The sequence below is a fragment of the Trachurus trachurus genome, assembly GCF_905171665.1.
Source record: "Trachurus trachurus genome assembly, chromosome: 24".
Taxonomy (NCBI): domain Eukaryota; kingdom Metazoa; phylum Chordata; class Actinopteri; order Carangiformes; family Carangidae; genus Trachurus; species Trachurus trachurus.
In genome coordinates this window covers 17,812,098-17,838,651 of record NC_139910.1, presented here as the reverse complement: position 1 = coordinate 17,838,651, position 26,554 = coordinate 17,812,098, and the positions used below count along the sequence as shown (strand labels likewise).

Here is a 26,554-nt window from a genome sequence, read left to right as displayed (position 1 = left end):
TCATTTCAAATAAATTAATGTGACTGAATTAACTGACTTAATGTATGAATTAAAAGTGTGTGTGTGTGAGCGTGTTTAAAAAAGAAGCACTCTTAAGTGTGTGAAAGCCATGTGTGTCCATAACAATGTCTTATTAGCCAAGAACAAGCCCGTGTCTAAGTTTGTTAACTGGCCTTTTTTCAAATGATCAAATGATATAGTGAGTTTTTCAGTTCATTCATTCATAATTAGCAGGGAAATTTCCCACAGCCCATAAAGAGATACCCAACTCCTCTGTTTACCTGAAAACTGTCCAACTTTGAAGTAAATACTTTTCACTAGTCAAAGATATTTTGTGCAGTTTATTTTAGTGAAAAACAAGTTAATTAGGCAACTCATAAATAGTGGTATTTAAAAAAGACATGTTTTTAGAAAAAGAGATACATTACTGCCATGCCAGATAAAAAAAAAATACTATCATGTTAGAATGTAAAATATTACGATATACAAACTCACGATCACGATATTCATAAAATCACTTATATTGTAAAAATGCCAAATGTTTCACGCTATAATGTGACACCATTGCAGCAATACAAGACCTGCATTATAAGAGAACCAATGTTCCCTGCCTTCAGGAGTTCATCCCATAATGTAAAGTATCATAGTATCATCATGTAAATACATTATTATTAGGTTTGACTTCATAACTTTACCACTGCTACCAGACCAGACTTCATCCGTTCTTTCAAATTTATTAAACCTCAGTTTCTGGCCTTATGCCCTAGATGTAAAAGACGGATGAAAGGAAAGTTTTGCCTCTTCTCAGTCACTACAGGGAAATTGAATGGCACCTGCAAGCTGTATCTCCGAGATCGATTCGAGTTTCATGCAGTGCAAGTTGACAGCAGATTTAGCTGGGCTGTTATTAAAAAGCACAAAGCAGCAGAGATGTGAAAAAACATGAACAAATAACTCAACTTGTTACAAAATAATGAGTTTAAAGTCTCTCTGGAAGAAAAATACTGACAAACGTGCAACGTTCTCCTCCATAAAGACAGTATCGGTTTTTATGTCCTCTGAGAAAATTCAATAGAAATGTTTTTTAATTCCTCTTTCTCCGGTTTATTCCAACAGTCACATCATGACTCATGTTGAGTTCCTCTTCCTTCATTTTCCCATGTAGAAGAGAAGAAACACTTCAGACCTCCCCGCTGCCCTTTACAGGCAACAGCGACTCTTTTGAACTGTCCAGGCTCGGAGACAAAACAAGGCGGATTTAAAGTTCAAAGTTAAAGTTCAAAGGTCGACGTCAGGTCACAGGTTGGTGTCAGTGAACATGGTGTGCTCCTTCCTCACTGTGCTGAAACCTTTGACGGTGTCGACAAACTCCTCATCGTCCATGAACTGGATGGGAGAAGAAGGAGAGTTTGTTAAATTGAGGTTTTAAAACTCAGCACTGAATTTACAGTCACTTTAAAATGATTCTGCTTCTTGTCTGTGTTTAATAAATGTCTCCACTTAACCCACCAATCAATTGATCTACTGATGCACCAATGTGATATCAGAAAGGTTTTTTTCAGTGGTGGTATAGTTTGAACAGGTTTAGCATACGTTTTTGGGGTCTCTCACCATCCCACTGTCATGGCCTGAGATGTTCGGGTCCCACGGTTCATCGTCTCCTGCCAGGGACTTCCCGTCCATCACCTGGCTGACGCTGCGTCTCAGAGAGTTCACGCTGAGGATCCCCAGCTCCCCCTGCGGAGGCTCGTCATTAGTGGGCTCACATTTGACTTCCACCAGTTCCTGGTAATACAAAAAAAAAAGACTTAATATACTCGTGTAGAAAAAAAAAAACTGTTGCTATGGTGTGAGTTGATTGAGTTTTACCTCGATCTTCATGGTGAAGCCCTTCAGTGTGACGCTGTTGGAGAAGCCTGTTGTGTCGGGCACAGTGTCAAACTGCAGAGGAGAGGGGGGAAATTCAATGTACAATGGCTTTGTAATTTTTTGCCAGGGTATCATTATGTCCTGGTATAACACCTTTATTTTTATTTTTTTTGCTATAATGACTTCTCATAAAGATTTTTTGCATATCTACATATAACATTGACCTTTTATACATGTTTCTCTTATGTATATTAGATTGATTGTACTTATGCTTGTTTCTAAACTGTACTTCATATTTGACCCCCTTTACTTCAGATCAAGGATCTCCTTTCCTTTGTTTTTCCTGCCCTTCCTGTCTGTGTTATATTGTCCAGTTTGTTAAATGTATCAACATCTGTATATTTTGTATTATATTTATTTGGCTCAATTGTTTTATGCAATTAGTAGGACTGGTCTGAGTCTCAGGGCCACCATATAGTGGTGACTACACCTGGTTTAGTTGTTGCCAGCCAATCATATCTATGGTGACATACATGCCCACTTCCTGTTCCTTTAGTCCTGAAGATGGGTTAACGTTGACCCCTTCACTCTCAATACATTTTGGGGATAGCATTTACCAGTGTGCGAACATTTTTTCCACTTTTGGCTCAAATATTCACCATTCATATCATTCTACATAATGAAAAGTGACGAGTAAAAAAAGGAACCAGGGTGAATCTACACCCACCAAAACAGAGTTGCTGGGTGGGTAAACAGCCATGGGGCTCCTCTTCTGCATGGGCAAGGCCACCAGCGGGGGTCTCTCTCGGGTGAAGGGGGGTTTGTTCAGAACCTAGAGCAGGATGAGGGGAAGAAAAAAAGAGAAAAGGTGATGTGATGTCACACCTCAGTGCAACACAAACTGATTTTAACCACACACACATTTTGCAGAGCCTCTCGCTTTCTTACTGAGCGAGCTTGTCAGTGACCTGTGATGTTGGGATGACGTCAGGACTTTTCCTGGCTGTCGCTCTCAACACACACGCTGACACACAATCGCTGGGTGATGTCTCTCACCTTATGAAGCATGACACCTAATACAACGGCCAGCAGCAGCAGGGCGATGCCTGCCATCACTACGATGAACCACAGCTCCTGGGTGACCGGCTGGTCTCCGTCACCTCCCTCTGCCCGCTCGCCACCCCCTCCTCCTCCTCCTCCTCCTCCACCTCCTCCTCCTCCTCCTCCACCTCCAGGAGGAGTGGGGCTCTGTGAATCTGCAGGGAAATAGGTTTGGTAATAAATTATGGCATACAGCATCATCCAGTTAGTAAAGTATGATTACATTGTTGGACAATTTTAAAATGTCGAGAGTAACAGCCTTTTTCTGGATTCTGGTTATTAACTAAATTGTTTTTTTTTATCAGATTATATGTACTATACATATTCAAATATGTATACTAAAGCAATTTGTGCATTGTCAACTAATTTGCAGATAGCTCCAGTTTTAGCCTCATGTCACCATTGCTCCACATTTGCATCATACCTTTTGCACTTGGTTGAGAGTCGAAATCCACTCTAGCACCATGTGTATTACTAATTTACATGAGGTGAAAGAGAATGTTTTTTGCGTTTTGCTTCAGTTCACATTTGATAGAAACACATCACACATAGAAACACTGTGAGAGAGAAAGAAAGACGATCACATGCCTACTGCGTGGGGAGATAACAGTGTAATTGGAGACACACTGGCTTGCATGGCCTGGTGTCCAGCCTGCCGATACTACCACTTTTATCTATCTATCTATATATATGTTAAGACTGCACAGGTACATTGTGCAGTGTATTTGTGTGGCCTTCAGGCCCGGTGAGGTGTCAGTCTCTGAGCATGTTCCAGTACAAACCTGTTGTGTCCAGACAAGTTAAAACGTTCATGTTATAAACTCACGTAGATGGAAAAACCTGGAAGAAACCATTTAAAAAGAGAACTGCAGAGAGAGAAGTGCGTCCACCCAGAGACTCACCAGTCCTGAGGTCCGTGGTTCGGCCTGTGGCGGGGGAGCTGGCAGCCCCTCACTGTGTCATACATGGATCAGGAGGGCAAAGACCTGCTGGGTGTTTAGGATCACACCTGTTGTCGCATCAATATTTTACACCTGATACTTTTACTAGCTGTCTTGCTCTCTTCTTCACCAGAGCGCAGTCTTGAGAGAGTTAGTGCCATGTTTCCTTCCCAGGCCAGAGGCGAATGTTTCCTAGAAAGCACATGGAAGAAATATACTGTCTAGGATCAGAGCTAAAAGAGCGTCAGACAACCTGCAGGTGTGTTCCCCTAATCCTCTAAAAAAAAAAAAACTCCCATCAACCTTTGCTTTCCTTCAGCAGTGCCATGGTAACAGCCAGGTGTCAGGTTTCAGCTTACCTGAGGAGGCACAATAGTCGCCATATAACCCCTCTGCTCCTCAGGTGCACTGTCAGAGTCCATCCTGTCTTATAAGATTATGTGCCTTATGTGCAAATATATATACTATTTATATATATATATACAAACAGCTGCATAAAGCCGGTTAATAAAGCATCAAATTGTTATTAGTTATAGACAGTGCCATCATTTCACTTATGTCCTGCAGCCAAAATGACTCACATCAAAACTCCTATGAACAAGATAGTTTTAATTCCAGCATTAGAAGGACTTTGTTAATATATAATAATCATTCATTTTTGTGTGAGAGCAAAACAACAAGAAATGTGGCCTCACACACTTTTATAGCTTCAGGCAGAAATACGGTGTAATTTGTTCCGTCACTGTGTTTACTATATATTCGGAAAATAGCTTATTTTATACCAAATAAACTACAACCTTGAGATTTTAATGTGGCTAAAACACATATAATCATGTTGTAATGGGGGACTTTAGGCCTTTATTTCAAGTATTTATGAACACAAAGTGACAGACAAAAAGTAATAGTTTAAAAACAATACAAAAAAGCAAGAATGGAAAACAGCGATCGGATGAAAAATAATAATAATAGTTACAGTCATTGAAAAACACAAAATAGATAAACCATCAAACACTTGATACGTTGCTTAACATATTCAAAAAGGAATAGGAAGAAGCAAAAACTGTATTAAATCCCATCCCCTTTCCAAAAATTATTGATTGATAACAATTTGATTGCATTCACTGTCCATGAAGTGTAATTACACTTGGCTACACCTCCTCATACAGTATTTGATTCCAAGTCAAATAAATAAATAAATAGCCAAGATAAAAGATTAATTTTACTGATAGCTTCTTTTTTTCAGTTTATCTCTACATATTGGGATCATATAATTCATAATAATACCAGCGTTATTATTATTGGCCCAATAATCACAGTGAGTGAAAAACTTGATATTTTGACAGCATAAGAACAAAGCAAAAGTCTGAAGTATTAGATGATAACTTATATTGATGTAAGTCTGTGACTAAAACGGCTTTTTTTTTAATTTTTCTTTATTGTATGACAGTAATGTTCATCATTTGAATACGCAGCTGTGGACAGATGTGATTATCATCTAAAATTGATGGGTGTGATTTGACCTTGCTCATAGAGGGGTGTGTGTGTGTGTGTGTGTGTGTGTGTGTGTGTGTGTGTGTGTGTGTGTGTGTGTGTGTGTGTGTGTGGGTGGGTGGGGGGGGGGGGGGGGGGGGTCAGTTTGTCTCAGACTTAGAAAAAAAACCTAACATGGTAGCTAATCTTTTCCTAATATGGTCTCTGAATGTGTCTGAACGCTGTGACCTTGTTGCTTCAACCAGAACACATGGCGCTCAGTGTAGCGAGCTGTATGACCACATGATGGAGCTAGGCAGCAGCTGCTGGTTGCGCTGTTGCGAGGCAGCGTCCAGTTTAATGAGTCAACAGCAGCAAGAGAAGGAACTCATTATGCAAGTATACAGCTGCAGTGGCCGTCATCAAAGACCGAGAACAACAAGCACACACACACACATACACATACGCACTCACACACACCTCTTGTCTGTCCTGTCAGGACATTAAAACACAGCTCCCATGAGCCGAGGGCCCTGATGTGGAAAAAGTCTCTCCTCTGTGTGTGTGACGGCCTCATGTGACCTCCAACTGTACATGTACACTTGTCCATCTGCAGTGAGAGGATGATGGAGGATGACAGGCCAGAGGTACAGCAGCAGATATAGTAACATTTTGTCCGGGTGTTCATGGCAGCGCTGCAAGAAGGAGGCATAAAACTTTTAAACGCGAGCAGCTCGGGTGCAGGTCTGGGGGGATTAGAGGCAGTTGGATCAGGACCAGTTTGAACTATCTTCCTGCTCTGTGGTCATGTTTTCTTCTTCCTCTGGCTGAAAACTGCTGAATTAAACATGTTTCTCCAAGCTGCACTGGACAATACGGCCTCCTGGTTGATTATATTTTCATAAGATGTATTTTCCCACTTAACATCAAAGTCTCCTTTCTCGCAGAAATGTGGGGTATTTGTTGTTTCTTAATTTGGATGTTTGACCTTCACCGTGCAGAGTTCGACTGTTTTCACATTCATCCACTGAAGCGAGAAACTTTCACCTTAAATGGGAGTTAATAGTGGGACATGTTTGTGAAAGCATGGTCTGGAAACAATTGTAATTCAATAAGCACTATTTTTTTTTAAAGGAGTAGAAATATTTCTGTTTCTTGTTTATCAGATACACCAGTTAGATTTTTCACATTCCTGTCATTTCTTTACAAACCACACTGGAGAGAAATTATCTTTTTAAATCTGACTATTATATAGTGGTGTAACATGACCAAAAGGGATCTCTAAGGCCACACCATTGTTAAATAGACATTAATGTTGTCAGTCGCAACAAAACCACATACAGTATATAATTGTGTTAAAAACCATGAGAGGTATAATCATTGCATTAATAAATATAAAACTCAACTCCATGTGAAACATTTGAGGACCACTAAGAAGATGAAGTTTGCAGGGTTAGCTGAGTATAGAGGGACATTGCCTGCGACATAACAAGGACAAATTCTGAAATATGCAGATCAGCAACATAATCAAACAAAACAAAGTGATAATTTAATGCTTTCTTTAAATATTTAGTCCTTGGTCTCCACTTCCAGACATCAGCGATCTGTATCACAGGGGCCCCACATTAACTAACAGCTCATTTGATTTATTTTTACAGACAGGCTCTCCTCTGTCTAATACCCTAATCAGCATTCATACCTTGCTGTGATGATTCGGGACAATGCTTTTTTATTGAGGAAGTGATCTCACCCTTGAGTGCCAGAATCAGCCTTTTTTACAGCCCATCTCCTCAGGGCCTCATCCATCACCAAGGTGTCCGGGCGACACGGCCGCTAGACACATACTAACTCATTTAAGGAGAGGGACATAAGGGGATATATCACTCAAGATCACTAACTCACTTACTGACGACTGATGTGGTAAAAAATTTCCAGCTTGTTCCGAAACCCTCGGTGCGCTCCGTGAGTTTTAACCACTGGTAAATAAAGAGATTATTTAGCTTCTGCTGACAGATAAGGGGGAAGAAAGGACAAACGAGTTCACTTGGATTTTGTTTTGTTTTGTCTTCATCCATCTTTATTCTTAAACTGTTTCTGACCTCGGCACCTCTCCTCTCTTCTCCTCCCATCTCCTATAGGACATATGTAGTTTTTTTTTTCTGTTGTTGTATGTATAAACAAAATCACATGCTTCATGTTACAGAACCAGTCGTGACTGATTGTTCCTGAAAGCAGCGTGTCCCTCCGGTTAATACTTCCTTTATTGACTGTAAACTCAATCAAAAACCATGTAATCCAAACTAAATATCTGTGTCTTCAATCACCCATCTAATAAAAGGAGGGCGTTTTCCTCGCCTTAGCAATTTCCAATTACATTCTCTAAACAAGCAGTGTAAAACATGATGTTGGCATTGATCAAACTCTGAGAAATAATGGTAATACTGTAGTTTAGCTTTGGCATTTATATGTAGGACACTGAGCATTTATAGATAGATTTTAACATGTTATATATAATGCAGTTGTAAGGATGGATATGATGACATTTGAAATGTTTATTGTATTAATATTATAAATAGATCAAAAATGACTGACAATATTACATATTTAGAATTGTAGAAAATATTTGTTTTGTTTTTTAATGTTTTTTGATGCAGAAAATTGGGTGTTTTTCACAATTACTATTGATTACTATACTGATTATGTATTATATATTGACTCTTTTTTTCACCCTCTGTAAACAAATATTTTTAAGCTTTGAGTTTCAAATATCCTTGTGAATTATTCTTACATGTGTAATAGATGTGTTATACATCATGTGTTACATACATACTTATTATTTTTGTTTGGTGAATTAGCAGTAAGCATAACTTACAGTTACACAGGCTAAAATTTTTGATTTTAATTTATTACATTATGTTAATATATTAATGAGCATTGTAAATTTACAACTACTTCATTGTGTGTTATGAACAATGTACGAAACCTAAAACTGCTTTAAAAATGGTAAACAGTACATGAGGAAGTGATGGCTTGGCTGCATCTCCCTCCATCAGCATCAACAGGCATTTGATGGCCAGCACTCCCTGGAGCCACTGTTAGACTTCATTACATTACAGCTGGTAATTATAAATCTCCATCCAACTGGGCTCTGATGGCCTAAATGTGCCATAATGGGCCTTACTTGGAAATGACAGTCCATTGTCAGACGATGCAGAGAACACTGCGCCTACTTACCAGCTTAATGAATTTGTTTCAAAGCCTTTTCCCCTGCTTCTCTTTATCGAGAAAGATGACACTTAACGATATTATGAGCTTTGCATTATGGGTATCATCTTTATTGCCCAAGAATCCACCTGAGAATAAAATAGCACGGCACAACTCATCCAAACAAAGCTTATTTTGCATCTCGAAACATCTCTCTGCTGTTGGCATAGGACACGACATACTGTATATACAGCAAAAATGTACAGAACATACATTTAAACCATCATATTTCTGCTGTCACCTTCTCAAAAAAATACGCACATTACAGTGTCACAGTACCTTTCATCGGGGAGTGAAATAAGGAGCAGGGCCTTATTGTTTATTGTACTGAGATTCCTTCTGAGTTAATCCCTTCATTTAACATGTGCGGAAAAAAGACAAATTTCAAATAGAGCTACTCTTCACACGAAACACACTAGATTAACAGAGCGCCATCACCAGTTTCCCCAAACGTTATGGCTAAAAGCAAAAGTAGTGCACAAATTTCATCCTACACATAGATTTCTACCAGAGAAAGGACATCAAGCACCTCCCTAATCCAGATTATACAGTATGGCAGCCATTTTACATAGTTAAAGTTATATCTATGGGTCTAAACATCTCTACGACATTATGATCTTCAAGTACAGACTCCACTTATAATCATGTTGTCTTGAATTTCATGATATGGTATACACACAGGTATCAGTGCTGTAGCAGAGAAGCTAGTAAAAAAATTATCTTACAATGATATCATTTAAAAATCTTTACAAAATTATTTATCCACGGTAATTGCTTTAATCTACTCTTCATTAATGCCACGTTAGTAAATAAAAAACAGCAAAAGAACAGAGCCACTTTTAAATAAATATCACTTTGCTGTAATATAGTGGTATCATGACATGTTAAGTACTCTTTCCCTGAAATCTTCTACTAAAATCAGGAGGCCGATTATTGTGTTATGAGATGCTGATCACTTAATCGCTTCCCTTTAATTATCTATACATGAATGTAGTGGGTAGATAGAATTTTTTTTTTTTTTGCCATACACAACAGAGCAGGGATGCAGTTTATGTGAATGTCTTACAGGCCACATTATAATGTTGTGGACGTTTGCTGGTATTATTCAATAGTATGAGTCTTTACTCTTTGGCAAGACTTAACGTTTACCTTTTCTATACAAAAAAGGACAAAAAAAATCATCATTATCAGATCATTAAAAGGCTCTCTAAATGCATTAAAATGCAGATAAACAGGCTTCAAGATGGATGAAATAATCCACAAGGATCTTCAAGTATCAGGTGGTCTTTTGACAAAAGAAGCTCTACTTTTGGCATGTTACTGTAAATATCTCTAGAAGGCGATTTCTTCTGTTTTTACACTGTCTTCAGCTCTGGAAGCAGGTCAACACACTTAGATTAGTGTCACAAACAGTAAAGATGACAACGTCCATGGCGTCAAGACACTAAACGTTAATTTGACTGCTTTTTCCAACCGTTCATTGGAAGTAGGTGGGGTGTGCGTCTCTAAAAAAAATATTCCAGCGGCTTCCTGGCGATTGCAAATTCAAAACTTTACTGTCAAACGCAAGCTGAAATGGACAAATACGTGGAATCATACCCCACCGTTACCCGTTATCCTTCACTTCCTCTCATCTTGACCTCTGCAGCGGAGGTGAGGATGAAGCTAATCTGTTGTCTGTGTGTTCGGGTCAGGCTTTGGCCTCCAGCAGTTCGAGGAACAGTTTGTGCATAGGCACACGGCCGTCCTGTTTGATGCTGCAGAAGTGCTGCACAGCCCGGGAGGCCGTCTGACGCAGGAGGGGGAGGGTCATGATCAGTTTGCCGGCCCGCCGAGGGTCCTCCAGGTGGTGGGTAGCCTCGTAGTCCTGAAGGGCCCCGTGAAGGACGTCCTGCAGTCTCTGAACTGCCTCTGAGTCCTCAATCTGCATGGAGTCTAATAGAGAAGATGGAGTTAGGAAATTAAATGTAATTATAAAAAACATATCATATAAAACAAAACAATAATGTTTAGACACAAAGAGGTTCATCTCTGTGATATGTACAGTAACTCTGTACCTGAGTTAGCGAGCGCAATGGCCTTGAGGACCACAAACTCCTCCTTCTCCAGCCCCATAGTTTTGTACTTCTTCACGAGCTGGAGGATGGCGTTGTTGAGGTCGAGCAGCCCCGCCAGCTTGGACTGCTCCTCGTCCATGATGTAGTCCTCTGCGTACACCAGCTTGTCCTCCAAGGCCAGGGAGCGGAAAACCACTCGGAGGATCAAAATCTCCATCCAGCCGCTCTGCAGTAGACTCATCTGGTCTGCTAGCGAGAGGGAGGGAAAGCCTGAAACAGAGAGAGGATGAAATGGACATGTAAGTTTTATATTTATTCATCGATTGTAGAGACAGAGAGGATTTTTTTCAGGGGAAAAAAGCAGTAATTTGAGATATGGAGAAGAGGGACTTTAAGGGGTGCTCCGCTCATTATACAAAGGTCAGATTACTAGTCATGGTTTGTCCTGCTAGGCCTGTAAAAACAGTTGTATAATGTCCTCTGTTGCCGTGGAGGGGGTTTGAGAAAATAACTCCTGATGATGTCATCGGGGTCATTTTAGATCGGACACACAACGACAAATGTTTCAAACCTGCCGGGGGAATGGAGTTTGAAAGTAGTGGTCATTTAGTAGGCAGAGAAGCTCTATGAAAAACTGCATGAACGTATGAGACAGCATCCTTGAAATCTAAAAGTCAGGACATTTTCTGACCTAATGCGAGGAAAATATTAAATCACTGAAGTACTCCTTTAAATAATTATTGTAAACATTTCTTGTATGGCAACAACAACATCCAATCAATCTGTTTATCACTGTTTACAACTGTGACCTATGATAACTGCACAGCTACAGCCAACTGCTTGTTAGCTTAGGTTAATGTATTTTAGAATTATGCTTCATGCTAAACCAAACAAACCATCTTTTATTACGACATATTCTGTACAAGTGAGGTGTCAATCTTCTCACCTTAACCTGTTAATGAGTGCATTTCCCTTAAAGTCTGTAAGTCTGACTGTAAATATCTCATAAGATGCTGCTACAGAGCATGGGCCGATAAATGGTAAGTCCATCACACTATGTTGGTATTTCTCACATTTGTCTTTTAAGGTGTAAGAGAATCTGTCTTTTTCTCTGTTTATTTCAACCTCTGCAGTTGCACCTTGATGAAATATTAATGACTTTACAGTGTGGATAACAGCGTACATGAGCCTTTAATATCAATGGTAATACAGAATTTGTTTGTAGCAGAACGCTCTATTTAAAAGCAGGCCACACAGCAGAGGGCATAACAAAGGACAGGAATAAAGAGGTGCTGAATTTAATTACACTCTGTGGGACACTCCTACTTTGATTGACAATTACACCCCACAGGAGTATGATTAAACTTGATCATCCTCCCCACATAAACCTGCACACACACACACACACACACTTACACACACACGTTCACTATAATTAAAGAGATGATTTTACAGAGCGAGCGGAGGAGGGGGATGCGTTTGTGTTTTTGACACCATCAGTGATTGTTATCAGGATCCACTGCTCTTTACAATCACCACGGGAACGTCAGTGGCGCCCATTTCCCCACTATCGCTCCCTGATTGATTGGAAACGCTGTCTGTGCACAATTTCATTGGTCGATAGGGATCAGTATTCTGGCACCAGACCATCGATCAGGGACAGAGACCTGTGTGAATGCGTGTGTGTGTGTGTGTGTATGTGTGTGTGTGTAGGTGGGTGTGTGTGTATGTGTAGGTCTGTGTGATGAAATCTCTGGAAATATATTGATAGATGTTAAGGTCAAATACAAGTTAAACCTTCAATAAAGAGAAAAGAGCATGTTTTCAAGGGACAAAGCAAAGGACACTGAGGGACAACGAGGAGTGTTGACATTTGAGGAGAATTATGTTGCCAGTGCGTCTTATCGACAATAACACACAGCCAGTTGCACCACAGTCGCCCTCACGTGCGCGTTTTTCGACAGCCAACTTGCAGCACAGACTCAAAAAGGCCAAAAGCAAAGAGGGCAGTTGGTCTTTAGCCAGCTCATCTGCCAGTCTGGCCCTCAGACTTCAGACCACATCACTGTCAATCTGCCTGATAAGAGCAGACACGGAGGAGGGGGAGCGGCCAGGACAGTAGCCCCATCACACTCACCTCCCCCTGGGCAAAGAACTCAGATGGCCCAGGCCACTTCGCCCAGGACCCCGGTTCTAGCAGCGATGGGGGCCGTGTGGCCTGCCACTCATCCAGAGCTGATGTGACATGGCCATTACGCTGCTCGGAGGGGGCAGTCTTTTTTTTTTTTTTTTTTTTTTTAAATACCAATTCTCTCTGTGTATTTGTCTCGCTCTCTCTGTATTGTCTCTACCTTTCTTTCTTTGTCTTCTCAACCTGTTCCTCGAATGATGCCATTGTCCCTTTTGTCAGGGTCACTCTCATTTTTCCACATCTCTCTCTTTTTGTTCATCCTTTTCTCTTTATCTGCCCTTTTGTCTCTCTGCCTCAGTCTTTCCTCTTCTTTTTCTTTTTTTGGCTTTGTCTTTTTCCATTAAACTGAAATAGCTGATAAGTGATGCCAACCAAAATTTCCCAGCCACTAGAAAGACATTGTTTTGGTTTACACCGGGATATCAGTTCACAGAGTAAGATCAGTGACAAGAGCTGTCTTTTTTTTGGTTCACCCTTGACAAACACATTAATATCTTTACTATAATCTTTATAGAAGATAAAGCACACACACCAGCAGCTAGGGAGGAAGAACAAACATGGTGAGACTGTTTCATTGTGGATATATTTTTATCATCTCTAACCAAATGAATTCTCTTATAAGATGATAAAGTGAAATTTGATTTGAAATGTCAAAAGACAGATGCTCAGCAGAAGCTATAATGTCTTTAGTTTAATCTGTTTTATGTAACAAAATAAGGAAAACTAACACTGTAGGTATTGTTTATGGCCTATAAATTATAGAACTTAATCATTAATCGACTGCTACAAATCTAGATAATTTGCTTTCTGTAATCATTTTCTTTCTCTCTTCATCAGTATGTGAATTAGATCCATCTGATGGAGATTCACTTTTTGTTTTGTTTTATTGTATTTTTGGGACATTTCAAAAGTTTGACTGAGATGTGGCTGACGGTTGGGATGAAAACATGGCTCCCTCTCTCTCCCTCCTTCCTTCCTTCTTTCCTCCCTCCTCTCTCTCTCTCTCTCCCCCTCTCTCTCCCTCTCTCCCCTCAGGTGGGTGTCTGCCTCTCGCTCGCTGCTCCACTTTCTCAGCCAAAACCCCTCCACTGGCAAAGGGCTACAAATACACGCATCAGTCGGATTCCGTCTGTCTCGTGTGCTGACAGTAAAGAGCCGACGACAAGAGCAAAGAGACAGACAGCAACAGCCTGAGGGGGGGCGGGTGAGGAGGAGGAGGAGAAGGATGGGAGGTGGGGAGAAGGAGGGGGGGGGGGGGCTGTTTTCTTCTTCCCCCCTTTTTTTTAACAGAACAATGGAAATGCTGATGAGGGATACTAAACACCAACACACACTCCAATGGTTTGCTTCATGTCCACTCCGTAGGAACATACAGGGGGACAAATATAGTACAAAGGGATAAAGCACACACACACACACACACACACACACACACACACACACACACACACACACCTGCTTTGTTTTGTAAGCATTTCAGAGACAAGACATCAACAAAAAAAGCCCAGGTGTTTCCCTGGCGATGTTTTGGGTGTGGATAACCACAGCTGATAAAGCAGTCAGGGCTTCAGATGGAGGTAAAATAGCGAGAGGAGAAATCAGCAAAGGTTTGAACCCCGTCATGTCAAACTTACCTACCGGTACTTTCATTTCTCCATAACTGAGTTTGAGACATTTGCGTTTGGAAACCTCAGTACACTGATTAACTTTAATAGATCAATAAAGTTCTGCAGAGTTAAGTTTGTCTGTGCAGCATGACTTTGTAAAGACTCTCACTGCTTTTAATTTACAGCCTCAAGTGATAAGGAATCAGTCAACCCAGGAAATAAATGACAGATGAACTGATCATAAAGCAATTCCTAGCTGTTGTCACTTATAAACTAATAAAAGGACCGATTATTTCAGGACTAATACCAACACTTTATTATTATTTGGAAGTGTCCCCAAAGCAAACCTGCAAACCTCTGTTGCCACCGCATACGATTACACCCGCCAACATCGCTGCATACCAGCATTTTAATCCCACTAAGCTGTCAGAATACACTTCCCCTCTCCTTTCCACCCTCTCATCCAATGAAGAAAAAAGAAAAAAAGGAAACAGCTCTGGCCATCCCTCCTGCTGCTGCTGCTCCTGTGTCAGAGGGGAAGCTAAGTGTGTTCCAAGTGTCAGGAGGATTTCCGTAATTCAGACAGCACAGGGAGACGGCTGCAGCCCAGGAAATGAATTAAAACGTCCAGGTGGCCACTGGTCATCCGGCTGATATATTAGGTACACACATCGGCTCGCAAGGGCATGACACACACACGCACACACAGAAAGAAGAGAGAGAGGATGACTGACAGATAACACACAGCCGCACCAACTTGCCCTCCTCTCTCCTCCGGGCATCCAGCAAGTGTCTTGGCAACCGCAAGTCACAACAATCTCCTGCTCTGATCTGATTATGGACTTAATGGGAGCTAATGTGTGTGTGGAGGATTGTGTGAGCAAACAACTGACTGAGTGACTGAGTGACTGACTGAGCAAGACACAGGAGGGGGTGGGGGGGTGGGATGGGGGGTTGTGAGCCTGAACCAGCTGTATACCTGGGATGTGTTTGGCCCAGCCGATGTTGACCACCAGCTCCCGGTCGGCCAGGTCGCACAGCGTGGTCAGAGCCTTGATGTCGCTCTCAGGTACGGTGGGGTCCGGCATGGCGAAGATGCCCTCGGGCTCGGCCACCAGCAGCAGAGACACCACTTTGTTCTCCACCACACCACCGACAGAGACTGAGAGAGAGAGAGAGCGGTAGATTTTTATTAGTAATACCACCTTTATTCATCTCATTGAAGTCTGCACCAAAAAAGGCCTGAAATTAAAACTTTAAAGGAGTCTCAAAGGGATGAGATACGTTTTTAAAATCCTTAGTGAGAAATGGAAAATGTTTTTTTTTTTCCCTTTGGTTTTTGTAGCTCTCCAGTAAAAAAACATGCAACTCCAAATTTGGCGATTTTGAATTTTTAAGTGTTTATTTATGGGATGAGAAAATCACCCGAACTCGTGAGGTTAAATAAATCCCACAGGATTATGTGGAAAAAATGCATTGCATCACTTTGGAGATATGAGGTTTCCACAGGACGGGAGTGTTTTTTTGCTTTACAAGTGCAAAGTAGACAAGAAGTTCATCACAGCCATTCAAAGCCTCCCACTTCTCACTTCAAATATTACAGTTGGCAGTGATTAATGCCAACTCATTAGCAAATACCAGCCATAAAAATGATTCAGTGTTCTGACAGACAACATCACAGAAAACATGATTGGTCTGTTTTGAACTCACAGACCACAACACAAGATAAAATAAGAGCCTGTCATATCTACAATAAAGCAATCCATTAACGTAGACTGACTGCCGAACAGTTATGTATTGCAGTCATGTTCACATGCGCTGAGGTTGATGTAAAGTTTTCTTTGCTCGGACACCTACAGGTTCTTTTCTGGGGCAGAGCGTTCTGTGGGTGCAGATAGGGGCTGTTCTCAGCATCTATCCTCCTCTTGTACTTCTGCCTGCCGCCTCGCACCCGGTCCAGACGCACACCTGCGGACGCACAAACACAGGACATCAATGATGCGCGGCCGTCACACATGAGTGTCGTTATATTTCAAGGTAAAGCTGAAAGGAAGACTCCTTGTTTGCTCCCTGCATATGTATCACATGTACAATACTGATTAGAAAATACATTTAGGTTGTAAACTATGGAGTAAAACAGAAAATGAAATATAAATCAAACGATTAAATAATCACATGAAGTAAAACAATCCAAAAGTAGTGGCAGTATTAGACAATGGGAGTTTGTTGTTTTCTTTTGTTTCAATAAAATACAAGGGCATAATAAGTAAAGTCTGCCCAGAGACTCCAAATAACACATTTATTTATTCAAAATGAACATTTCAATTCCTCTTGGATATTCGCTGGGTAAGTGGAGTGGTCTGGAGTCACAGTGCAGACCTCCTTATTGGTTTTTCCATCAGTAAAAGACACTGACTGCATTTTCAAATAGGTAATCAGTTATCAGAGGGAGCAGGAAGTTGGCCGGTCCCCCTGCGCCCCGGTGCTGAAGATCCCAAGGAGACCGAGCAGGACGTATCTAATGTTGGCACAGCAGCAGCAGCAGCAGCGTGCATCCTGTAACATGACACCCAGCTGATGACAACTGCTCATCTTAACAAGTATTGTTGCTCACCTCATCACCATGGCGATGGGGACTTAAGAGCATGCATGCATGTGTGCCTGTGTGTGTGTGTGTGTGGGTGCAAAGTGAGCAGTTAGATGAGGAGACGCTGAAAGTCACAGTCACTGAGTGCACCTCTGAAGAAAGTGCATGTGTCCGGCGAGTGTGAACGTGACTCAGGAAGCCTTTAGTAGTGGTGTTGGGTTACCTGATCCACACAGTGTAAACGGCCAGAGTGGCCCTGAATAGATCTGTAATGGCACTCGCGCCTGCAGGAGACACTGAGGTTATTATTTGCCCACTTGACACCTCATAGTGATACTCCATCCCTTTGAGCCTGCAGCCTCCTGTACTTATTCTTACTTTTGCAGATATTTATGGAGATCATGCATCAACTTCCGCAGCATTAATACAACAACATAATGTCCTCTTAATCAGGCACATAAAATGTGTTGTACATTTCAGTTTATGATCGGTTTCTGCACCATTGGTTTGTAAAGCTATTTTTTATTTTATCATTTTATACTTGTGCCACTGGCATGAGAATAATTTTACAGAATTTCTGTCTTATTAATTAATGGATCGTGAACAGATAGAGGGGAAAGGCAGGAGGGGTAATGGAGCGGGAATATGGTCTGTGGCCTTTTGCTGTAAGCCAGTGTGCTCTTCCATGAGGTCATTATGAAATGTCATGCTCAGGTGTTGTGTGACAGTTCACGTCCATCTTTTAATGTGGGTAGATTTTGACAGATAGACACTTGCAAAATCTACCTATTTTTTTTTTCAGGTCCAGTTACAGTTGTCCATGTTGATGTTTGCCTTTCAGCTCCTTCACTTTGGGTAATAGGGGTCACAGTTTGGCTGTTTATTAGAGATATGTTTTCTCTGTGTTTTTTAATTAGATTGACATGGGTGAAGATGTTCAAATCCATCCTAACCCCACCCAAAAAGCTGTGTTTTGTTTACTAAGTCATGATGATTTGTAGGGCTTTAAATCTACACTTTAAAGGGGAACTATGCAGGTCCGGTCGCTTTTTCGCTGTTTTGGTCGCTCTACAGATCTCCCCCTACAGTCTCAGAGTGCATATTTTCACTGTCATAAAAACTCACCGCTCTGTCTTGTACTTTTGGGCACCAGATTTGGTCCAATGAGGTGAATTTGAATTTCAAGTTTGGAGTTGGACAGGGCAAAGGAGTTGGCACTGGGGCAGATTAGCAGGGTATTAAAGAAGAGATTGGTCAGGTAAACTCAGTGCTCCCTGGTCGTGTCACGTGGGGTAAATAGTAAGCGTTGGGTACTTGGCAGGTGCCACTCTGAGGTGTGAAATGAGGGATGAGGGACGTGCTCACTTGCGTGTTGTCATCAGATTTAACTCTAACCTGTTGGCCAACACCGGATTAAATCAAACCCTGGCAGTAGATGTATAGAAAGAGTGTGTTTTATATGGGCATATTTGTGTGTGTTTGGATCTGACAGTTATTCAAACACACACATTCAAGCCAAGTGTAACTCTTCACAGTGAAATGTGCTGACAACCAAAAGGCCAAGAATAGCTTTGGTGGATAACAAAACACACACACCTCCTCCCTGTTCGTCTGTGGAGCCCATCGCAGTTCGATTAACACTGACTGCTCAGACATTCATCTATTTTTTGCTGCTTTCATCTCTGAGCCTTCTTTCAAGAGCATCTGAATGTTCACATGAGGAGCTTTACAGGTTCCCTAAACGAACACAGTGAGCACGGACACTGATCCTGACTCTTCCAGGTTACTGTGTCCAGTGTGTTGTCCATCATCGCTGCCACCGCCGGCATGTGTTCACCATAAACAATCCCACGCATCTCGGATATTGTGACAAATGTACACATGAGCTGCCACCACAGCTCCACTGCAGCGAAACAGGCCCTGCACAACGCCTCCCGTCAACAAACGACAAGGAAAAGAATTTGGAAAGTTGGCATTGAAAAGTCCACAAAGTCCCTTTGTTGTGTACTGTGCTGATGCTTTTCTCAGAACGCAGATTAACACAACATGATTAACACACCTGAGACCAAGTAGCTTCCGCTAACAGGAAGTGGGGATGAGACAAATGAATGAGGCAAAATGAGGGCAGGGAGTTGTTTGATGATGGTATTGCTGCACCGATGCTCATATTTCTTATGAAGATAAACCATTAAGCTATAAAAATGGAGGATCGCAGACTTACATCTGTATGATAAACTGTATTTTAAATATGACACACATTTTGTTGACATACATGTTTTTACAACCCTTAGATGCGACGGCAACTGCAGGGATGGGTGCTAAACAGGGCTTAATCAAATCCTGCCTGGGGTCTATATGTCTTTTAGCTGTGTATTTAATATGGCTCTGACTCTGCCCATTAAACCCCACAGCTCCTCTGTCTCGGCCTTTACTGCGGCCTCTCCGGGGAAAGGGGGCATTACGAGACACGATGAAGCGCGTTACGAGGGCGCTTACGATGGGAGTTACGAGGGGCAGTTCGCATTTCACGGAGGTCCAGGAATCCCACAAGGCATCTGGAGGAATTTACGAGAGGGGAGGGAAAGCAAAGAGGGTGGCTAGAGGAGGGGGGTGGCTGAGGGGTTGACTGGGATGCTATTGATGCCCCTACCCTTTAAAAAGCAGCTAATTTAGAAAAAAGGCACACACACACACACATACACACACACACTTACACACATTCACTCACGAAAACACGCAGAGGTGTGAGTGTTAAGTGAGTGCAGACACACATGTGTTTAAGTAAACTCATATCCACCAACTGATACGCGTGTAAAGACGCTGTAACTCTGTGTATACATAACTCAACACACATTTGTGAACACACACAGCAGCAATAAACAGATGCTCCCCCGTGTGTGTAGAGATGAGTCGGCAGCATTAAAGGATCTTTCCAGTTTATTACAACTGGGATCTTTTTATTTCCATATCATTTCTATTGGATATTATGATAAATGAAAGAAATGACGTCTGGGAAAATATGTAAGTGACAAAGTCTGACAGGTCAAGAAACAGTCAGTCGGGGCGTCGTTAGAGCAGGCGCCCCATATGCAGAGGCTCTAGTCCTCGCCGCAACGGCCCCGGTTCGATTTCCACCGATGGCCCTTTGCTGCATGTCATTCTCCCTCTCTCTGTCTCCCCATTTCATGTCTCTCTACAGCTGACCTATCAATTTAAAGGCATTAAAGCCCCAAAATAAATGAAATAAAAAAGAAACAGTCAGTCAGACAAATGTATAGTTGTAAACAAGTCAGTAATATAGCGATATAAATTATCATGATTTCAAGATAAAACTAAGAGGGAGAGCAAACAACATAATACCAATGATTCACCTTTGCACAGAAACTAAAATATAAACCCATACTTTTTACAGCACTGTTACGTGATCATTTTACAGTTCACTTTCATTTTCTCTTCTAAATAAGTTTGGCTAATGGGGTCCTAATTCAAAAAGACCTGGTCACACCAGAAATTCATAAAGTTCAAGTTCAGTGTTGACCCACAAATTTATACCATTGACCGGCATTAAAGGGAACAGAGAGTGAAGGAAGCTAACAGAGCTTTTAACGTCGCATTATTCACTTTGATAGATTCCTCTGTTGGAGTATAAGCACAGAGAGAAAAGGAGTCAATGGTTTGAAGAAAATATGTAATAAACTGTGCAAACCTGTTGGCAATTAAACCTATAAGCAGCTGAAAACAAATGTTAAATGCTTCATCTTAACATTTACCGTCTCCCAGTTCCACCACACACACACACACACTTTATCTGCCTTCCTTTCTTTACTATCTCTTGTCTCTGCACAGCAGGCAACAAGTGGCTGGTACAGTAGGAGGTCGCTAATGTTTTCCTTTTTGAGTCACTTCTAAATCTGGAAAACAATATGTCACCAGACAGGCACACAGCCAGACCGGAGCAGCACCTGACCGCTGTCACCGGCTCTGGAATGTCACCATCGTCATCTCATACTTTAGAGCACACATCATGAAGTTTTGGATGGAAGAAAGGAACTGTAAAATAAAACAAATACGGGAATTAAAACTGTCTTAAAAATCATTTGGTGTTTTTCTATTTATCTTTGCTTTTATTTAACCCAAAGAGTGTGTACATAGGTCAAGATACACTACACGGGTGCTGAGGTGATATGGCACCATTGCATCTATGTCCGTCCACACACACACACACACACATACTGGCAGACTTCCAGGAGTTATTTTTGAGGAACGCTGGTGAAGAAAAGAGTGACAACTGAACAGTTAGTGGCCCTCTCCTCCCTCTCAAAGACACGGCTATGCATTGTTCAGCTCTGTGTTTACTACACATACACAGACCTACACACACACACACACACACACACACACACATCGCAGCTGGCATGAAGGGTCTGAAGTTTAACTGTCAGAGGTTTTAGGTTTCACTGGAGTACACCCAGCTACAGTACACGCCATCGCCAGTTTATCAGGTATAAGACATTAAGAGAAACTCAGTTGGTAATCAGGCCATTGTTTCCAGGGACGCACAACAAAGAAACTGCCTTCAGACCTGCGTTAGCCTTCACTCACTGGCTGCTTTTTTTTTTCTCCATCTCAGCTGTGTAAAGAGCAAGATTTGAAACTCTGCCAAGTCTACCAACCGATCAAAGCAATGCAAACAATGTTTTGACTGGGGTCTGAAAGTGATTTTCAGTGTATATCTGACCTTCTCTCAACATGCCCACACCCAGGCACTTCACAAATCGACAGGCCTGGCACGATTTCCTCCTTCTCTTGGTGATTTCACATTCATTGGACGCTGGGCAGCTGTATTCGATGTTACCTGGAAGAGGGGAGAGGACGGAGACGAACATTTTTAGAAACTACTGTGAATCAAAATGGAACAATGACTCAGCAATATTTGTAAATGTGCGTTTTCATGTAGAAAGAAAAAAGAGGTTTAAGGGCATTGTCATAGTGGACCCAACTCAAAAAACATCCTACACTTCCAATGATGCAAAAAAATTGTTTTTCAAAGACCATCTGTGCCTCGTATATAAATGTCCAAAAATATAAACATATATAATTGTATTAAATAATTATAATTCAGAAAAACCTTTTTGTTTTAGTTTCCCTTTTTTGCTCATAAATGTGACGTATCAATATCAAGATACTTCTGTGTTATTCTTGAACCATTCTTTTTGAAAATATTGCTCATAATCTGTGCAGTATAGGATCCAAAAGAGTAATGTTTCCAACACATAATTAGGAGTAATGGCCACTGCAGCAAAATGTGCATGTTAAGCCTGATGGCGTTCAGTCAGTTGCAGGCGATCTCAGCTGCCACCCTCCATCAGAAACAGGAAGTATCTGGTGAGCCAGACATCAGATTTTCCCATTTGATCTGACAGCCGTTCATCCTGTTTGCCCTTTGAACCCTTCTGCAGTGGCCAACTTCTAGAGGCCTGTGAACTCAACCTGACTTGCCAGGTCCTGGACCCGGGCTACGAGCCAGCAGAGCACAGGACAATCCCTTCAAAACGCTCACGCTTGCATGCCACCGGCCCTCGCTGCTAACGGCTTTCAGGGTGAGCGCAGATGCACACGCATTCAGCATCATATGTTATCTGAAGGTTTAAAGCCTAAACTCAAACATGTTGACTATATACATGATGCACGGTGAGTTTAAGCGCATATCAGCTGTTTGCAAACAGGTCTTTATTTAAAGCCTTTCTGCGGTTAAAGAGGCAGGAGGCACTGAGCTAACTGATCTGGGCTTGTTTATACCAAAACAAACGCTCATGGACTGCATCTGCGCCATGTTGCTCGTAAAACAGGTTTATGTGATGCAGGAAGGCATTATCAGCTATGCACAATAAATTCTGTTACTAAGTATAAAAACGGAGCATGTTCCCGTGTGTAAATGTGTGTTTTGTGTGTGTCTCTGTGTGTGTTTCTTTTACCCTGGATGGTCCTCTTGAAGAAGGCCTTGCAGGCCTCGCAGGAGGCCACGCCGTAGTGGTAACCTGAGGCCACGTCACCACACACCAAACACACCCGCTTGGCCACCGTTCCCAGCATAAACTCGCACTTCACTTGGCCTTCTTCCTCACCAAATCTCCTGGATAGAGGTGGAAAGAAAGACGAGAAAGGAGGAAAGTGAAATTAACATCCATTTAACACCTGAAATGGGGTGAATCGTACAAAATAGGGGACAACGTGCTGTAAACACCAACCTGTTTGTTCCTCCGTTGTTGGCCAGCCCTGCTGTGTGGCCGTACAGGCCTGGTGAGTCCAGCCCATTGCTGAGGCCGTGGCCCTTCGTCAGGGGCCCGTAGCTGGAGTTTGTGTCTGAAGAAGAGCTTCCGGGGCTGGGCTGGGCCGGGCTGACGTCTCCCTGGGAGCTTGGACTGGGGCTGGAGGGCTCACGCTTTATAGAGGAGGGACAGGTGGGGTCCAAGCCCCTCACTGACATCCTGCCTAGATGTCTAGAGGGAAAAGGAAAAGGGAATAAGATTTAAGATATATGTATGTGTATACATCTTCTTGTAATTCACGCTCATGATGGCGAGATATTAACTTTCAGGTCAGCTTTATTTCATGAGTCACCTACATGTTGTTATTAATATTAATGGGCAGTAACTGACCCTCAGGTGTGGGCTGTGATTCATTTTATTAAGACAGGCACCATTTGCACAGATAGTAATGATGTACAATAATGAGCAGCAGCTAGAAACAATCGTTATCTTTAATTAATGTGTACGTACATGTATCAATGTGCATTTTCAAACCACAAACAGAGCTACAAAGACCTTGGAGGCTCAAGCCATTTCATATGGATTCCTTCCATCTCCCCACATCCCTTCATTCATGCATCCATCCATCCATCACGGTCTTCCCTAAACCAGCCGTTTGTGATTTCCCACATATGCAAAGCTTCTGTCCATTACACTGCTTTGTTTTCAGAGAAGAAGATTGCCTAAGCAAACCTAGGGAAATAGCCAAACCAGCAATCATCCGCATCATATTCACCCTTATGTTCAATCCAGTCCCACTCCTCTTTCTCCCCCACATTCTTTTGTCATGTCTAGTTCATCTCTCTATTGTTTCTTTGTGTCTCTCAGTTTCTCATCTCACTGGACCTGTTGAACGCTGCCTACAACAGTTAACAGGTTTTTGTAACAGTTAAGGCTTTTATTGAAGATATTAAAAGAATAGCCTATATTCACTGCAGACAAGAACAAATATGATATAAAATGCTGGTGGTAGTCCCTTAATCTAATGTTCATTAAAAAAAGAAAAATAAAGGATGATCTTGAGAGAAACATAGTTAACTTTTATTGTCTTTCTCAATTGAAACCTTAGTATTTTCACCGAAGCCTTGAAATATCATTCTAGCCAGGGAGTTAAAGTGAGTATCATTAATCTATTATTGGCTTTAGATGTGACACCATGCTCTTTGTCACCATGCTGAAGAGAAAAAAAAACATTTGAAACCAGCTGAGGTGTACACTAGGCTTGGAGGCATGTGATCTGCCCTCACTCACTCACTCAAACACACACACTCACATCCTAAATACACACACACTCATATTGTGGCGTCAGACGCTCATGTGTGGATGTAAAAATAAAAATCATAGACAGTCGCCTACTCCACTGCACATGTACTGCACATTCACATGATCAGGAACATGCTGCACACACACACAGGCATACACACACACACTTACAGACACATTTTAAAGCATGTGTCTTCATAAACACCCCAACACATACTTTCATGCAACTGTTTGACGCCAGGCCAACTTTAAAAAAAAAACCTCTGCAGTCTCTCTCTCTTTGTCGCACTCTGCTCCATGCGGAGGAGACACACACACACACACACACGTACACACACACACACACAATCAAACACAGCGTCCACGTCTCTCCCAATCTAATCTAGGTCTGGTGAGGTGGATGTCCAGGTCCGTCTGTTTCCTGCCATGTAAATGAGTGTCCTCTCGGCCACAAGTCATTTGGTAGGCAAAGAAACTGGCTGCTTTTAACCACCCCCAGAGTAAACCATGGTCATGCGCTATTTACCCCTCTACAAACCCACAAAGACAGACGCACAGTAAGAGACAGACTGACAACTAGTAAGACATAATCAACATAATCACAGTGTCTGCTGCCTTGTAGGGCTGAACCTCAATACAGAAATCTAGATGTACCAAATCTGGCCTTGAACTCCACACAGACTTTTGCACTACCTGTATTTAGACATTGAACCTGTACTGACGTTAATGGTCACCTACAGTATGGGCAGTGCAACAAGCTATTAAACACTTTCTGACGTGTTTTTGCCTTACCAAGTTGTTACAGGAACATGCTAGCAAACATTTGCCTATGTAGCCGAAACAGTGCGGCATTAGCATTAGTTTGGGGTCATGTTTCTGTTCACCTGCAGAATGTAAGTCCAAAATATTCATTCTTCTTCTAGCTCTGATTTGGTCTCCACAGACTTCTAGTTAGCCGCTGCTAGCCGCTAAATGCTGCGCTACATCAACTAAAACAGAGAAATACTTAGAGGTAAATAATTTCAAAACAATTTTTGATTGAATTTAACAGCTTTAAATGTTTAAGGTGTTTTTGTTACAGGACAATACAACCCTCAAATTAATTCAGATAAGGTATTAGGCTACAAAGTAACCTTCCTTGTGTATCAATATCCATCTCAACAAATGTAGATATTACCCAGCCCTTTAATTCAGCCTCCAAATTCTCCCTCATTAACTAGTGAAGCAGCTTCTACCTACAAGGCTCTGATGCATTTTACTCCACCACTCCCCTCCATCTTCAATCTCTCCAGTCCACTTTGAAGACTATAAAAACAGCACAGTAAAGACATTTCAGTTTCCTTTTAAAATGACTCACTGGTAGCCTTATTGGCTATCCATCACAGTCGTCAATATTTCCGTGTCAAGTCTCTGACAGGTACAGAGTGAGATATACTTTGTGCTCTCCCATTATAATGCATCACGGGGGAGAAAGAGGAGGAGGAGGCGGAGGGGGGTGTTGGCGTTTTGCTCTCATAATGAAATGGCATTAGAGTGGGGTGATCAGATGTGATGTGATATTCACTCTGACAGATTACTAATCTACAACTCCATATAAAAGCCCATCAAAAGACGGTCGGTGCAGTTTCTACGGACCCATACAGCAGGGATAAATCAGAGCGGATGTCAAACTTATCATAACTTACTCCCTTTGTGCCCCAGTATCCAAAACAACTCTAATTGCACCATGGAAACAAAGACCAAAATGCAGCGTGAAATGACAAGGACAGAGAAAGAGAGAAAGAAGAAGAGAGAAGGAGGGAAGGAAACGAACAGCGGGGCAGACAGATAGAAGGAGTGTGGAAAAAGCCAGGAAAGGACAGAAAGAAAGGGGCAGTCCTGTGGCTCATTAACCTG

The 26,554-nt window shown here is 41.8% G+C and overlaps 1 protein-coding gene across 2 annotated transcripts in view; it reads right to left on the bottom strand.

Moving 5' to 3' along the window:
* Window positions 1-8,760: 8,760 nt before the first annotated feature.
* LOC311007874 (estrogen-related receptor gamma-like) overlaps window positions 8,761-26,554 on the bottom strand; it is a 28,031-nt gene continuing 10,237 nt past the window's right edge. For both annotated transcript variants that reach the window (XM_084001260.1, XM_084001259.1), the window contains exons 2-8: window positions 23,336-23,587; window positions 23,063-23,220; window positions 21,826-21,942; window positions 16,358-16,468; window positions 15,480-15,662; window positions 10,703-10,972; window positions 8,761-10,580 (exon numbers count right to left, since the gene is read on the bottom strand). In XM_084001260.1, the coding sequence (XP_083857386.1) occupies window positions 10,336-10,580; window positions 10,703-10,972; window positions 15,480-15,662; window positions 16,358-16,468; window positions 21,826-21,942; window positions 23,063-23,220; window positions 23,336-23,574 (1,323 nt within the window). In that variant the 5' untranslated portion in view covers window positions 23,575-23,587 and the 3' untranslated portion in view covers window positions 8,761-10,335. The remainder of the gene's footprint in view (window positions 10,581-10,702; window positions 10,973-15,479; window positions 15,663-16,357; window positions 16,469-21,825; window positions 21,943-23,062; window positions 23,221-23,335; window positions 23,588-26,554) is intronic.